Source organism: Oncorhynchus gorbuscha, linkage group LG19 (assembly GCF_021184085.1).
Source record: "Oncorhynchus gorbuscha isolate QuinsamMale2020 ecotype Even-year linkage group LG19, OgorEven_v1.0, whole genome shotgun sequence".
In the NCBI taxonomy this organism is placed as follows: domain Eukaryota; kingdom Metazoa; phylum Chordata; class Actinopteri; order Salmoniformes; family Salmonidae; genus Oncorhynchus; species Oncorhynchus gorbuscha.
Window position 1 is genome coordinate 72,478,766 of NC_060191.1, and position 18,395 is coordinate 72,497,160.

The 18,395-nt window shown below is 42.0% G+C and overlaps 1 protein-coding gene across 1 annotated transcript in view; it reads left to right on the plus strand.

The window, feature by feature from the left end:
- Positions 1 to 18,041, plus strand: part of LOC124004965 (probable G-protein coupled receptor 149) — a 30,150-nt gene extending 12,109 nt beyond the window's left edge. The window contains exon 4 of the mRNA XM_046313768.1: positions 15,858 to 18,041. Within this exon, the coding sequence (XP_046169724.1) occupies positions 15,858 to 16,475 (618 nt within the window). The 3' untranslated portion in view covers positions 16,476 to 18,041. The remainder of the gene's footprint in view (positions 1 to 15,857) is intronic.
- The last annotated feature ends 354 nt before the right edge of the window (positions 18,042 to 18,395 follow it).

Here is an 18,395-nt window from a genome sequence, read left to right on the forward strand (position 1 = left end):
CAGTTAAATGACAACAGGAGATAGACCTACAGTTAAATGACAGGAGATAGACCTACAGTTAAATGATAACAGGAGATAGACCTACATGACAACAGGAGATAGACCTACAGTTAAATGACAACAGGAGATAGACCTACAGTTAAATGATAACAGGAGATAGACCTATAGTTAAATGACAACAGGAGATAGACCTACAGTTAAATGATAACAGGAAATAGACCTACAGTTAAATGATAACAGGAGATAGACCTACAGTTAAATGATAACAGGAGATAGACCTACAGTTAAATGATAACAGGAGATAGACCTATAGTTAAATGACAACAGGGGATAGACCTACAGTTAAATGACAGGAGATAGACCTACAGTTAAATGACAGGAGATAGACCTACAGTTAAATGACAACAGGAGATAGACCTATAGTTAAATGATAACAGGAGATAGACCTACATGATAACAGGAGATAGACCTACAGTTAAATGACAGGAGATAGACCTACAGTTAAATGATAACAGGAGATAGACCTATAGTTAAATGACAACAGGAGATAGACCTACAGTTAAATGACAACAGGAGATAGACCTACAGTTAAATGACAGGAGATAGACCTACAGTTAAATGACAGGAGATAGACCTATAGTTAAATGACAGGAGATAGACCTACAGTTAAATGACAACAGGAGATAGACCTACAGTTAAATGACAGGAGATAGACCTACAGTTAAATGACAGGAGATAGACCTACAGTTAAATGATAACAGGAGATAGACTACAGTTAAATGACAGAGATTAAGTTAAATGATAACAGGAGATAGACCTACAGTTAAATGATAACAGGAGATAGACCTACAGTTAAATGACAGGAGATAGACCTACAGTTAAATGACAGGAGATAGACCTACAGTTAAATGATAACAGGAGATAGACCTACAGTTAAATGATAACAGGAGATAGACCTACAGTTAAATGATAACAGGAGATAGACCTACAGTTAAATGACAGGAGATAGACCTACAGTTAAATGACAACAGGAGATAGACCTACAGTTAAATGACAGGAGATAGACCTACAGTTAAATGATAACAGGAGATAGACCTACATGACAACAGGAGATAGACCTACAGTTAAATGACAACAGGAGATAGACCTACAGTTAAATGATAACAGGAGATAGACCTACAGTTAAATGATAACAGGAGATAGACCTATAGTTAAATGACAACAGGAGATAGACCTACAGTTAAATGATAACAGGAGATAGACCTACAGTTAAATGATAACAGGAGATAGACCTACAGTTAAATGATAACAGGAGATAGACCTACAGTTAAATGATAACAGGAGATAGACCTATAGTTAAATGATAACAGGAGATAGACCTACAGTTAAATGATAACAGGAGATAGACCTACAGTTAAATGACAGGAGATAGACCTACAGTTAAATGACAACAGGAGATAGACCTACAGTTAAATGACAGGAGATAGACCTACAGTTAAATGATAACAGGAGATAGACCTACATGACAACAGGAGATAGACCTACAGTTAAATGACAACAGGAGATAGACCTACAGTTAAATGATAACAGGAGATAGACCTACAGTTAAATGATAACAGGAGATAGACCTATAGTTAAATGACAACAGGAGATAGACCTACAGTTAAATGATAACAGGAGATAGACCTACAGTTAAATGATAACAGGAGATAGACCTACAGTTAAATGATAACAGGAGATAGACCTACAGTTAAATGATAACAGGAGATAGACCTATAGTTAAATGACAACAGGGGATAGACCTACAGTTAAATGACAGGAGATAGACCTACAGTTAAATGACAGGAGATAGACCTACAGTTAAATGACAACAGGAGATAGACCTACAGTTAAATGACAACAGGAGATAGACCTATAGTTAAATGATAACAGGAGATAGACCTACATGACAACAGGAGATAGACCTACAGTTAAATGATAACAGGAGATAGACCTACAGTTAAATGACAGGAGATAGACCTACAGTTAAATGATAACAGGAGATAGACCTACAGTTAAATGACAGGAGATAGACCTACAGTTAAATGATAACAGGAGATAGACCTACAGTTAAATGACAGGAGATAGACCTACAGTTAAATGATAACAGGAGATAGACCTACAGTTAAATGATAACAGGAGATAGACCTACAGTTAAATGACAGGAGATAGACCTACAGTTAAATGACAACAGGAGATAGACCTATAGTTAAATGATAACAGGAGATAGACCTACAGTTAAATGACAACAGGAGATAGACCTACAGTTAAATGATAACAGGAGATAGACCTACAGTTAAATGATAACAGGAGATAGACCTACAGTTAAATGATAACAGGGGATAGACCTACATGATAACAGGAGATAGACCTACAGTTAAATGATAACAGGAGATAGACCTATAGTTAAATGATAACAGGAGATAGACCTATAGTTAAATGATAACAGGAGATAGACCTACAGTTAAATGATAACAGGGGATAGACCTACATGATAACAGGAGATAGACCTACAGTTAAATGATAACAGGAGATAGACCTACAGTTAAATGACAGGAGATAGACCTATAGTTAAATGATAACAGGAGATAGACCTACAGTTAAATGACAACAGGAGATAGACCTATAGTTAAATGATAACAGGAGATAGACCTACAGTTAAATGATAACAGGAGATAGACCTACAGTTAAATGACAGGAGATAGACCTACAGTTAAATGATAACAGGAGATAGACCTACAGTTAAATGATAACAGGAGATAGACCTACATGATAACAGGAGATAGACCTACAGTTAAATGACAACAGGAGATAGACCTACATGATGACAGGAGATAGACCTACAGTTAAATGATAACAGGAGATAGACCTACAGTTAAATGACAGGAGATAGACCTACAGTTAAATGATAACAGGAGATAGACCTACAGTTAAATGACAGGAGATAGACCTATAGTTAAATGATAACAGGAGATAGACCTACATGACAACAGGAGATAGACCTACATGACAACAGGAGATAGACCTACATGACAACAGGAGATAGACCTACAGTTAAATGATAACAAGAAATAGACCTACAGTTAAATGATAACAGGAGATAGACCTACAGTTAAATGATAACAGGAGATAGACCTACAGTTAAATGATAACAGGAGATAGACCTACAGTTAAATGACAACAGGAGATAGACCTACAGTTAAATGATAACAGGAGATAGACCTACAGTTAAATGATAACAGGAGATAGACCTACAGTTAAATGATAACAGGAGATAGACCTATAGTTAAATGACAACAGGAGATAGACCTACAGTTAAATGACAACAGGAGATAGACCTATAGTTAAATTAGGAATGACATGATAACAGGAGATAGACCTACAGTTAAATGACAGGAGATAGACCTACAGTTAAATGATAACAGGAGATAGACCTATAGTTAAATGACAACAGGAGATAGACCTACAGTTAAATGACAACAGGAGATAGACCTACAGTTAAATGACAGGAGATAGACCTACAGTTAAATGACAGGAGATAGACCTATAGTTAAATGACAGGAGATAGACCTATAGTTAAATGACAACAGGAGATAGACCTACAGTTAAATGACAGGAGATAGACCTACAGTTAAATGACAGGAGATAGACCTACAGTTAAATGATAACAGGAGATAGACCTACAGTTAAATGACAGGAGATAGACCTACAGTTAAATGATAACAGGAGATAGACCTACAGTTAAATGATAACAGGAGATAGACCTACAGTTAAATGACAGGAGATAGACCTACAGTTAAATGACAGGAGATAGACCTACAGTTAAATGATAACAGGAGATAGACCTACATGATAACAGGAGATAGACCTACAGTTAAATGACAACAGGAGATAGACCTACAGTTAAATGATAACAGGAGATAGACCTACAGTTAAATGATAACAGGAGATAGACCTATAGTTAAATGACAACAGGAGATAGACCTACAGTTAAATGATAACAGGAGATAGACCTACAGTTAAATGATAACAGGAGATAGACCTACAGTTAAATGATAACAGGAGATAGACCTACAGTTAAATGATAACAGGAGATAGACCTATAGTTAAATGACAACAGGGGATAGACCTACAGTTAAATGACAGGAGATAGACCTACAGTTAAATGACAGGAGATAGACCTACAGTTAAATGACAACAGGAGATAGACCTACAGTTAAATGACAACAGGAGATAGACCTATAGTTAAATGATAACAGGAGATAGACCTACAGTTAAATGACAGGAGATAGACCTATAGTTAAATGACAACAGGAGATAGACCTACAGTTAAATGATAACAGGAGATAGACCTACAGTTAAATGACAGGAGATAGACCTACAGTTAAATGATAACAGGAGATAGACCTACAGTTAAATGACAGGAGATAGACCTACAGTTAAATGATAACAGGAGATAGACCTACAGTTAAATGATAACAGGAGATAGACCTACAGTTAAATGATAACAGGAGATAGACCTACAGTTAAATGACAGGAGATAGACCTACAGTTAAATGACAGGAGATAGACCTACAGTTAAATGACAACAGGAGATAGACCTATAGTTAAATGATAACAGGAGATAGACCTACAGTTAAATGACAACAGGAGATAGACCTATAGTTAAATGATAACAGGAGATAGACCTACAGTTAAATGATAACAGGGGATAGACCTACAGTTAAATGACAGGAGATAGACCTACAGTTAAATGATAACAGGAGATAGACCTACAGTTAAATGACAACAGGAGATAGACCTACAGTTAAATGACAACAGGAGATAGACCTATAGTTAAATGATAACAGGAGATAGACCTACAGTTAAATGATAACAGGAGATAGACCTACAGTTAAATGACAGGAGATAGACCTACAGTTAAATGATAACAGGAGATAGACCTATAGTTAAATGACAACAGGAGATAGACCTACAGTTAAATGACAACAGGAGATAGACCTACAGTTAAATGATAACAGGAGATAGACCTACAGTTAAATGATAACAGGAGATAGACCTACAGTTAAATGACAGGAGATAGACCTACAGTTAAATGACAACAGGAGATAGACCTACAGTTAAATGACAGGAGATAGACCTACAGTTAAATGACAGGAGATAGACCTACAGTTAAATGATAACAGGAGATAGACCTACAGTTAAATGACAGGAGATAGACCTACAGTTAAATGATAACAGGAGATAGACCTACAGTTAAATGATAACAGGAGATAGACCTACAGTTAAATGACAGGAGATAGACCTACAGTTAAATGACAGGAGATAGACCTACAGTTAAATGATAACAGGAGATAGACCTACATGACAACAGGAGATAGACCTACAGTTAAATGACAACAGGAGATAGACCTACAGTTAAATGATAACAGGAGATAGACCTACAGTTAAATGACAACAGGAGATAGACCTACAGTTAAATGACAACAGGAGATAGACCTACAGTTAAATGATAACAGGAGATAGACCTACAGTTAAATGATAACAGGAGATAGACCTACAGTTAAATGATAACAGGAGATAGACCTACAGTTAAATGATAACAGGAGATAGACCTATAGTTAAATGACAACAGGAGATAGACCTACAGTTAAATGACAGGAGATAGACCTACAGTTAAATGACAGGAGATAGACCTACAGTTAAATGACAACAGGAGATAGACCTACAGTTAAATGACAACAGGAGATAGACCTACAGTTAAATGATAACAGGAGATAGACCTACAGTTAAATGACAGGAGATAGACCTACAGTTAAATGACAACAGGAGATAGACCTACAGTTAAATGACAACAGGAGATAGACCTACAGTTAAATGACAGGAGATAGACCTACAGTTAAATGATAACAGGAGATAGACCTACAGTTAAATGATAACAGGAGATAGACCTACAGTTAAATGATAACAGGAGATAGACCTACAGTTAAATGATAACAGGAGATAGACCTACAGTTAAATGATAACAGGAGATAGACCTACAGTTAAATGACAGGAGATAGACCTACAGTTAAAACAGGAGATAGACCTACAGTTAAATGACAACAGGAGATAGACCTATAGTTAAATGATAACAGGAGATAGACCTACAGTTAAATGACAACAGGAGATAGACCTATAGTTAAATGATAACAGGAGATAGACCTACAGTTAAATGATAACAGGAGATAGACCTACAGTTAAATGACAGGAGATAGACCTACAGTTAAATGATAACAGGAGATAGACCTACAGTTAAATGACAACAGGAGATAGACCTACAGTTAAATGACAACAGGAGATAGACCTATAGTTAAATGATAACAGGAGATAGACCTACAGTTAAATGATAACAGGAGATAGACCTACAGTTAAATGACAGGAGATAGACCTACAGTTAAATGATAACAGGAGATAGACCTACAGTTAAATGATAACAGGAGATAGACCTATAGTTAAATGACAGGAGATAGACCTACAGTTAAATGACAGGAGATAGACCTACAGTTAAATGACTCTATGTTGTTTTGCTGTCCTTCCTGTCTTGGTTAACCGTTTACCTCAGAATGGTAGGATTGTGCATTGTATTTGACAGTTGTGGTTTTAGGAATACTCGTGTTATTCAGATATAACCCTGTGATTCAAGTCTAATTTCTCAGGATAGGCATTACCTTCTATGAAATTCATGAACTCTTTGTGAACTTTGAAAAAGTCAGGTCTGTCTATTTAGATTCAGTTCTGTAGACAGTTCTTTAAGCCTGTTTCCAGACCTGATGTGAATAACGACAGTGGAAGAAGGTGTGAGGGAGGTTTGGCTGTGCGTGAACATGGTATACAGCAGGTGTAGGCAATACAGTCGCTCCACTGCTGAAGGAAAGGGTTTAGAAAACAAAGGAGCGAACGGTGAGAAGAGACAGAGCCCTTTCTGAGACCACACAGTTCCCTATCTCAAAGACACACATTCACACTCAGTCCCCTATCTCAAAGACACACATTCACGCTCAGTCCCCTATCTCAAAGACACACATTCACACTCAGTCCCCTATCTCAAAGACACACATTCACGCTCAGTCCCCTATCTCAAAGACACACATTCACACTCAGTCCCCTATCTCAAAGACACACATTCACGCTCAGTCCCCTATCTCAAAGACACACATTCACACTCAAACACTGTGGGTTTGCGTGAGTGTGTGTGTGTATTGTACTCTGAGTATTGTCCTGGTAATGGGTTCCTGACTGAATGATATTGAGCAGACAGCCAGGAGAAGTCAGACTGAATGATATTGAGTTGACAGCCAGGAGAAGTCAGACTGAATGATATTGAGTTGACAGCCAGGAGAAGTCAGACTGAATGATATTGAGTTGACAGCCAGGAGAAGTCAGACTGAATGATATTGAGTTGACACCCAGGAGAAGTCAGACTGAATGATATTGAGTTGACATCCAGGAGAAGTCAGAGAACATACTGTATCCTACACATTATTCTTTACAACATACTGCACCCTACACTTTCTACTTTACAACATACTGCACCCTACACAATCTACTTTACAACATACTGTATCCTACACTTTCTACTTTACAACATACTGTACCCTACACTTTCTACTTTCTACTTTACAACATACTGTATCCTACACTTTCTACTTTACAACATACTGCACCCTACACTTTCTACTTTCTATTTTATAACATTCTGCACCCTACACGTTCTACTTTATAACATACTGCACCCTACACTTTCTACTTTACAACATACTGCACCCTACACTTTCTACTTTACAACATACTGCACCCTACACGTTCTACTTTACAACATACTGCACCCTACACCTTCTACTTTACAACATACTGCACCCTACACTTTCTACTTTACAACATACTGTACCCTACACTTTCTACTTTCTACTTTACAACATACTGCACCCTACACTTTCTACTTTACAACATACTGCACCCTACACCTTCTACTTTACAACATACTGCACCCTACACCTTCTACTTTACAACATACTGCACCCTACACTTTCTACTTTACAACATACTGCACACTACGCTTTCTATTTTACAACATACTGCACCCTACACTTTCTACTTTCTACTTTACAACATACTGTACCGTACACTTTCTACTTTACAACATACTGCACCCTACACTTTCTACTTTACAACATACTGTACCCTACACAATCTACTTTACAACATACTGTACCCTACACAATCTACTTTACAACATACTGTACCCTACACAATCTACTTTACAACATACTGCACCCTACACTTTCTACTTTACAACATACTGTACCCTACACAATCTACTTTACAACATACTGTATCCTACACTTTCTACTTTACAACATACTGCACCCTACACAATCTACTTTACAACATACTGTATCCTACACTTTCTACTTTACAACATACTGTACCCTACACTTTCTACTTTACAACATACTGCACCCTACACTTTCTACTTTACAACATACTGCACCCTACACGTTCTACTTTACAACATACTGCACCCTACACAATCTACTTTACAACATACTGTATCCTACACTTTCTACTTTACAACATACTGTACCCTACACGTTCTACTTTACAACATACTGCACCCTACACTTTCTACTTTACAACATACTGCACCCTACACGTTCTACTTTACAACATACTGCACCCTACACTTTCTACTTTCTACTTTACAACATACTGCACCCTACACTTTCTACTTTCTATTTTATAACATACTGCACCCTACACGTTCTACTTTACAACATACTGCACCCTACACGATCTACTTTACAACATACTGCACCCTACACTTTCTACTTTACAACATACTGCACCCTACACTTTCTACTTTACAACATACTGTATCCTACACTTTCTACTTTACAACATACTGCACCCTACATGTTCTACTTTACAACATACTGCACCCTACACTTTCTACTTTACAACATACTACACCCTACACTTTCTACTTCCTGCTTTACTACAATGAGAATGCTGTTAATTGAATACAGCTCAGTTGTCAACACCTTAGTGCCCTCCAAGCTCATCACTAAGATCAGGACCCTGGGACTGAACACCTCCCTCTGCAACTAGATCATGGACTTCCTGACTGGCAGCCTCCAGGTGGTGAAGGTAGGCAACAACACATGCGCCACACTGACCCTCAACATGGGGGACTGTCAGGGGTGCATGCTTAGTCCCTTCCTGTACTCCCTGTTCACCCATGACCGCACGACTCCAAAAGGGACTGTAGTGAAATGGATTGAGAGCTTTGAGTTCCTCTGTGTCTCCATCACTAAGGAACTATCGTGGTACAAACACACCAACACAGTCGTGAATAGTGCATGCCAACTCTTCTTCCTACTCAGGATGCTGAAAATGTTTGGGACAGGCTCTCAGATCCTCAAAAGGTTATACAGGTGCACCATTGAGAGCATCTTGACTGGCATCAACTTCTTGGCATCAACCCATAAGGTGCACTGGAGCCAAGCTCCCTGCCATCCTGGACCTCTATACCAGGCGGTCTCAGATGAAGGCCCTAGAATCAAATCAAAGTTTATTTGTCACGTGCGCTGAATACAACAGATGTAGACCTTACAGTGAAATGCTTACTTACAGGCTCTAACAAACAGTGCAAAAAAGGTATTAGGTGAACAATAGGTAGGAAAAGAAATAAAACAACAGTAAAAAGACAGGTTATATACAGTAGTGAGGCTATATACAGTAGAGCGGCTATATACAGTAGAGAGGTTATACAGTAGAGAGGTTATATACAGTAGAGAGGCTATATACAGTAGAGAGGCTATATACAGTAGAGAGGCTATACACAGTAGAGAGGCTATATACAGACACCAGTTAGTCAGACTGATTGAGGTAGTATGTACATGTAGATATGGTTAAAGTGACTATGCATATATGATGAACAGAGAGTAGCAGTAGTGTAAAAGAGGGGTTGGCGGGTTGCGGGACACAATGCAGATAGCCCGGATAGCCAATGTGCGGGAACACTAGTTGGTCGGGCCAATTGAGGTAGTATGTACATGGATGTGTAGTTAAAGTGACTATGCATATAAGATAAACAGAGAGTAGCAGCAGTGTAAAAGAGGGGTTGGGGGTGGCAAACAATGCAAATAGTCCCAGTAGCCATTTGATTACCTGTTCAGGAGTCTTATGGCTTGGGGGTAAAAACTGTTGAGAAGCATTTTTGTCCTAGACTTGGCACTTCGGTACCGCTTGCCATGCGGTAGTAGAGAGAACAGTTTATGGTTGGGGTGGCTGGGGTCTTTGACAATTTTTAGGGCATCTTCTGACACTGCCTGGTGTAGAGGTCCTGGATGGCAGGCAGCTTAGCCCCAGGCAGTGATGCAACCCTGTGTCAGTGCATTGCTCGGAGGACGAGCAATTGCACCTGGCAGTGATGCAACCAGTCAGGACGATGTTTGTAGAACATTTTGAGGATCTCAGGACCCATGCCAAATCTTTTTAGTTTCCTGAGGGGGAATAGGCTTTGTTGTGCCCTCTTCACGACTGTCTTGGTGCGTTTGGACCATTCTAGTTTGTTGTTGATATGGACACCAAGGAACTTGAAGCTCTGAACCTGCTCCACTACAGCCCCGCCGATGAGAATGGGGGCGTACTCGGTCCTCCTTTTCCTGTAGTCCACAATCATCTCCTTAGTCTTGGTTACATTGAGGGATAGGTTGTTATTCTGACACCACCCGGCCAGGTCTCTGACCTCCTCCCTATTGGCAGTCTCGTCATTGTCGGTGATCAGGCTGTTGTGTCGTTTGCAAACTTAATGATGGTGTTGGAGTCGTGTCTGGCCTTGCAGTCATAGGTGAACAGAGAGTACAGGAGTGGACTGAGCACGCACCCCTGAGGGGCTCCGATGTTGATGTTCAGCGTGACAGAGGTGTTGTTACCTACCCTCACCACCTGGAGGCGGCCCGATAGGAAATCCAGGATCAAGTTGCAGAGGGAGGTGTTGAGTCCCAGGGTCCTTAGCTTAGTGATTTGAGGGTACTATGGTGTTGAACGCTGAGTTGTAGTCAATGAATTGCATTCTCACATAAGTGTTCCTTTTGTCCAGGTGGGAAAGGACAGTGTGGAGTGCAACAGAGATTGTGGATGTTCCACACTCTTTCATTCTCTTGCTGCTGCTACTACTGCTGTTGCTACTACTGCTGCTGCTGCTACTGCTGCTACTGCTGCTGCTGCTGCTACTGCTGCTGCTGCTACTGCTGCTGCTGCTACTGCTGCTGCTACTGCTGCTGCTGCTGCTACTGCTACTGCTACTGCTGCTGCTACTGCTGCTGCTGCTACTGCTGCTGCTGCTACTGCTGCTGCTGCTACTGCTGCTGCTGCTGCTGCTGCTGCTGCTACTGCTGCTGCTGCTGCTGCTACTGCTGCTGCTACTGCTGCTGCTACTGCTGCTGCTGCTGCTGCTGCTGCTGCTACTGCTGCTGCTGCTGCTGCTACTGCTGCTGCTACTGCTGCTGCTGCTGCTGCTGCTGCTACTGCTGCTGCTGCTGCTGCTGCTGCTACTGCTGCTGCTGCTACTCTCTTGATTATCTATCCTGATTGCCTGATCACTTTTACCCCTACCCACATGAACATATTACCTAAATTCAGTGACGTTCGGCGACGTTTAAGATGAGAGAGGATGATTTTTGTTTCGTGAACATGGCCTTATTTCTATTACAGGATATTGGATGACTGTCATTCATATTCCATTCACCTAGTTCAATGTAACATCGATAGGTTTAGGCTACTACATGATACTCTAATTTTCCCTAAACCCATCATGAAGTTGCTACAATCTAGCCTATAAAAGTTTACAACGTAGGTGCACGAGTCGAGAGAAATTGGATCAGTCAAACTGACAGACAGTGACACATTCAATGCCGCCTTGCACACTCTTGCCTGCATCTAGCTGATCTAGGGTGTAATCAGTAGTCCAACAATTGCAAACGAGAGTTTCTATTTGACAAATTCAGGTATGGTCATCTCTTTCATTCCGTTTGCTTCCTTTTAAGAAATGTTTTTTTCAAGAAAATCGGAGGAATGAATCACACGCAGACACAGTTCACTTTCATAGCAGCCACATACAAACAGCATGATCATTTTGCTCCTTGTAGAATTCCTTCTCACGTCTACGTGCTCTTCTTCACCTTTTCCCTTTGCTTGTGGACTTCAGTGAACACTACATCAGCTGCCTGTGACCAGGAGAAAAAACCTTTTCAAGCCTTCATATCATAACCGCTAACTGCTACACACAGCCTACATTATTGTCACCATATTAGCTAATGTCATAGCTAGTCAACATCGCTACTAGAGCTAATTAGTTGGTAAACCCGCTACAATCATGCAGTACAGTGTTCAAGCAGTTTAGCAGTTACACCCCTGGGCCCCAGTGGCAATAAATTAATAAAACCAACTGATAATTCATAATTATTAAAACCAAAATCTAACTCGACTTGGAAGAGTTCCAGTGTCGGCTAGCCTGCTGGCTAACATAGCATCCCTTTCTGTTGGCTAGCCATAGCCAGCTGGTTAACATAGCATCCCTTTCTGTTGGCTAGCCGTAGCCAGCTGGCTAACATAGCATCCCTTTTTGTTGGCTAGCCGTAGCCTTTTGGCTAACATAGCATCCCTTTCTGTTGGCTAGCCGTAGCTAGCTGGCTAACATAGCATCCCTTTCTGTTGGCTAGCCGTAGCCTGATGGCTAACATAGCATCCCTTTCTGTTTGGAGCCGGGTGTTTGAGCTAAAAAACTAGATAGCTGTATTCATTTTATTTTTTAATTAAATAATTAGTACAAAACTGTTCTACTATTGTCTATCTCTTTGAGTCAACTACTCACACTACATGTTATAGACTTGCTGTGCTCGCTAGCTGTAGCTTATGCTTTCAGTACTAGATTCATTCTCTGATCCTTTGATTGGGTGGACAACATGTCAGTTCATGAGCTCTGATAGGTTGGACGATGTCCACTGGAAGTTGTCATAATTACTGTGCAACTCAATATTAGGAAGGCGTTATAAACACATTGTACTCCAGACACACACGCACACACACACACACACACACACACACACACACACACACACACACACACACACACACACACACACACACACACACACACACACACACACACACACACACACACACACACACACACACACACACAAATTGGCTGCTTTCTACAACGCTGCTGTGCTGTGGATTAGGAAGTGCCTTTTGGGTGTAAATACCAAGGAGTGTGTTTTGGCACTTAGTTTACATCCTGTTTATAGTATTGTGTGTGTGTGTGTGTGTGTGTGTGTGTGTGTGTGTGTGTGTGTGTGTGTGTGTGTGTGTGTGTGTGTGTGTGTGCGTGCGTGCGTGCGTGTGCGTGTGCGTGTGTGTGCGTGTGCGTGTGCGCGTGTGCGTGCGTGTGTGTGTGTGTGTGTGTGAAGATGTTCTCACATACTGAATGATATACCCAAGTAACATTTCTGGAAACACATTAGGAACAGAAGGTCACGTGCTTCACAGATGAAAACAGAGGTCAGGGTTGTGTTGTTGTTGTTGTTGTCCTGTTTTCATCCACTACGCCACTGCTACAAGCCTCAGGCCTCTAGTTTTCCAGACATTAAGGAGGAAGACATTGTTTGGCCTTTCAGTGACTCTACCCACTGTGTTAATAAAGACAGGGTGACACTAGCTTTCACTATCACTCTCTATCTCTGGGCAATGTTAAGGACATTTTAGAAACACTCTCTCTCACTCTCTCTCTCTCTGCCTACCCCTATGCCCCCCCCTCCCCCCCCCCCTCCTGCTCTCCCCTCTCCGTTGCTCCGCTGATGGGCTTGGTGTATTATTTGATTCGACTGGCACAGTGTGTTTTCCTCCCAGCGTGACTGTGAGACACGGCAGGCATATTGACTCCTCAATGCTTTAGTTTTCTCGAATGTGGGATAGAGAGAAAGAGAGACAATGGGAGACAGAGGGTAAGACAGATAAGAGAGAGAAAGGAAAGAGAGGGGGTTGAAGATGGAGAGAATGACAGGGTGGGTAAGATCACCAGATCACCATGTCTTAACTAATTCACTCATCTTAGTCAAGCTCAATACAACCAGTTAGACAACCTGCCACTCCCTTAACCGTTACTCTCCCACTCTCTCTTTCCCTCTCTCCGTCTCACTTTCTCTCCCTCTCACACTCTCTCGCGCTATGCCTCTCTCACTCGCTATGCCTCTCTCACTCTCTTTCTCATGCTCTCACACTCTCAATTAAAGGGCTTTATTGGCATGGAAAACATATTTTTACATTGCCAGAGCAAATGAAATAGATAATAAATAAAAGTGAAATAAACAATAAAAACTAAACAGTAAACATTACACTCACAACAGTTCCAACAGAATAGAGACATTACAAATGTCATATTATGTCTATATAGAGTGTTGTAACGATGTACAAATAGTTAAAGTACAAAAGGGAAAATAAATAAACATAAATATGGGTTGTATTTACAATGTCATTTGTTCTTCACTGGTTGCCCTTTTCTCGTGGCAACAGGTCACAAATCGTGCTGCTGTGATGTCACACTGTGGTATTTCACCCAGTAGATATGGGAGTTTATCAAAATTGGGTTTGTTTTCAAAATCTTTGTGGATCTGTGTAATCTGAGGGAAATATGTGTCTCTAATATGGTCATACATTTGGCAGGAGGTTAGGAAGTGCAGCTCAGTTTCCACCTCATGTTGTGGGCAGTGAGCACATAGCCTGTCTTCTCATGAGTGCCAAGTCGGCCTTTCTCAATAGCAAGGCTATGCTCACTGATTCTGTACATTTTCAATGCTTTCCTTAATTTTTGGGTCAGTTTCTCTCTCTTTCTCTTAGAATGAAATCTGTGTTTACATACAAGTACATCAACATTAAAGCGACATGACAAAATGCAAAATATTAAATTATTGAAAATAGTCTCGTAATTTAAAAGAGGGACCCTTCGTTAATGAAAGTAATAATGGATTGAGAACATCCATTTACACTTAATGGTGGAAGCTCACCCATTCTATTACCACGAGCTATGCTAGCACCTAGCTGAGTGATGCAGATCACCCATTCTATTACCACGAGCTATGCTAGCATCTAGCTGAATATGATGCATACCACCCATTCTATTACCACGAGCTATGCTAGCACCTAGCTGAATATGATGCATACCACCCATTCTATTACCACAAGCTATGCTAGCACCTAGCTGAGTGATGCAGATCACCCATTCTATTACCACGAGCTATGCTAGCACCTAGCTGAATATGATGCATACCACCCATTCTATTACCACGAGCTATGCTAGCACCTAGCTGAGTGATACAGATCAACCATTCTATTACCACGAGCTATGCTAGCACCTAGCTGAATATGATGCATACCACCCATTCTATTACCACGAGCTATGCTAGCACCTAGCTGAGTGATGCAGGGGAGCTTGAAATGAGAGAAAAGGTATTCTACCCTGTGCTCTAATCACACCTGCATATACACACACTTTGTTTATCAACAAAGATAAAGGCCTTTTAAGAACTACTACCATTTCAATTGAATTATTTTATTTTCAACATCACAACTTATCTGTATTCATTTAGTGTCTTTGATCTGTATGTAATTGGAAATGTACGTTGAGATATTTCTGTATATGCCCTTGATAAAATGTATAGTTGTTGCTCTACTAGATTTTGACTTTAGTCTGTGTTCGTCTTGTGTCCTTACAGAGATCTGTGGGAGGTCTGGCCCTCCCTCTGTGTGCCTTCCAGGGCACCGTCTCCCTGCATGCCCCCACAGGGAAGACCCTCTCCCTCTCCACCTACGAGGTCAGCAGCGACGGCCTCACCATCTCCCCCCACGCCACCAAGAAGGTGGAGGTCTACCGCTCAAAGTCTGTAGGCCACGAGCCCAGTGCAGACGACCCTACCACCGGGGGCCCGGCCGGGGGAGTGGGGACGGAGGTGGAGGTGGAAATGCGGGACACCAATGTGAAGATCCACCTGGAGGTGTTGGAGATCTGTGACAACGAGGAGGCCACGGACAGCGTGTCCATCATCTCGAACATCAGCCAGTCGTCCACCCACGCCCGCTCCCCGTCGCTGCGCTATTCTCGGAAGGAGAACCGCTTTGTCTCCTGTGACCTGGGGGAGACAGCCTCCTACTCACTGCTCATCCCCAACAGTGGCAACCCCGAGGTGGACAACATCAACATCAACATCCCTGACACGGTGGAGGCCCACCGGCAGAACAGTCGCAGGCAGAAACAGGAGACGGGAGGCTACCGCGAGGAGATACAGCTGCTCAACGAAGCCTACAGGAAGCAGGAAGAGGACAGAGAAGACTGATACACACAGGAAGCAGGAACAGACAGAGAAGGCTGATAAACACACAGGAAGCAGGAAGTGGACAGAGAAGTCTGATACACATAGGAAGACAATGAGTGGACATAGAATACCGATGAGTACACAAAGGATGCAGACTGGGAATGCATAACTATATATTTTAAGTATGTATTTTGACTAAACATTAGCTGCCACTGCCTAAAACTGCTGGGACACTTATCCTGTGTCCATTCTGTGATCTAGAGGTCCATTATGTATAGATGTGATGAGGTGAGGTGGAGAGAAGTGGATGCAGGAATAAGGGATGAGATGAGGTGGAGAGAAGGTGATGCTGCAGGACTAAGGGATGAGGTGGAGAGCAGGTGATGCTGCAGGACTAAGGGATGAGGTGGAGAGCAGGTGATGCTGCAGGACTAAGGGGTGAGGTGAGGTGGAGAGAAGGTCATGCAGGACTAAGGGATGAGGTGGAGAGAAGGTGATGCTGCAGGACTAAGGGGTGAGGTGAGGTGGAGAGAAGGTCATGCAGGACTAAGGGGTGAGGTGGAGAGAAGGTGATGCTGCAAGACTAAGGGATGAGGTGGAGAGCAGGTGATGCTGCAGGACTAAGGGGTGAGGTGGAGAGAAGATGATGCTGCAGGACTAAAGGATGAGGTGGAGAGAAGGTGATGCTGCAGGACTAAGGGGTGAGGTGGAGAGAAGGTGATACTGCAGGACTAAAGGATGAGGTGGAGAGCAGGTGATGCTGCAGGACTAAGGGGTGAGGTGGAGAGCAGGTGATGCTGCAGGACTAAGGGGTGAGGTGGAGAGAAGGTGATGGTGCAGGACTAAGGGATGAGGTGGAGAGCAGGTGATGCTGCAGGACTAAGGGATGAGATGGAGAGAAGGTGATGCTGCAGGACTAAGGGATGAGGTAGAGAGAAGGTGATGCAGGACTAAGGGATGAAGTGGAGAGAAGGTGATGCTGCAGGACTAAGGGATGAGATGGAGAGAAGGTGATGCTGCAGGACTAAGGGATGAGGTGGAGAGAAGATGATGCTGCAGGACTAAAGGATGAGGTTGAGAGAAGGTGATGCTGCAGGACTAAAGGATGAGGTGGAGAGAAGGTGATGCTGCAGGACTAAGGGGTGAGGTGGAGAGCAGGTGATGCTGCAGGACTAAAGGATGAGGTGGAGAGAAGGTGATGCTGCAGGACTAAGGGGTGAGGTGGAGAGAAGGTGATACAGGACTAAAGGTTAGCAGCACAATAAAAGAGTGAAGACTGAAAGGGAGTGCAGAGAGAAAGGATGGAGAGAAGATTACCCATGTTAGTATTCCTTCCAGGGTCTCCAACATATGGCTGCCAATGGGTATGGCTGAGTCATTCCACTGTGTGTGTGTTACATACAGATCAGTGTGTCTGTACTCGTAATATAATCTGCTGAAAGCCTAGACTCAGAATAGATCATTTACCTATTTTAGATATATTTACCATACTGTTCATTCTGCTGCTGTGAGACAAAACTATCATTTTATGTAAATCAGTCTGAAGAGAGAAATAGAAGGTGCGAGAGAGAGAGAGAGAGAGAGAGAGAGAGAGAGAGAGGTAGAGAGAGAGAGGTAGAGAAAGGGAGGGAGAAAGAGAGAGCGAGAGAGAGAGCGAGAGAGAGAGAGGTAGAGAGAGAGAGAGAGAGGTAGAGAGGTAGTGAGAGAGAGAGAGAGAGAGAGAGAGAGAGAGGTAGAGAGAGGGAGGGAGAGAGAGAGAGAGGTAGAGAGAGGGAGGGAAAGAGAGAGAGCGAGAGAGAGAGAGAGAGAGAGGTAGAGAGAGAGAGAGAGAGAGAGAGAGAGAGAGAGAGAGAGAGAGAGAGAGAGAGAGAGAGAGAGAGAGAGAGAGAGGTAGAGGTAGAGAGGGAGATGAATATACGACAGTGTTTTTTTCTGCCTCAT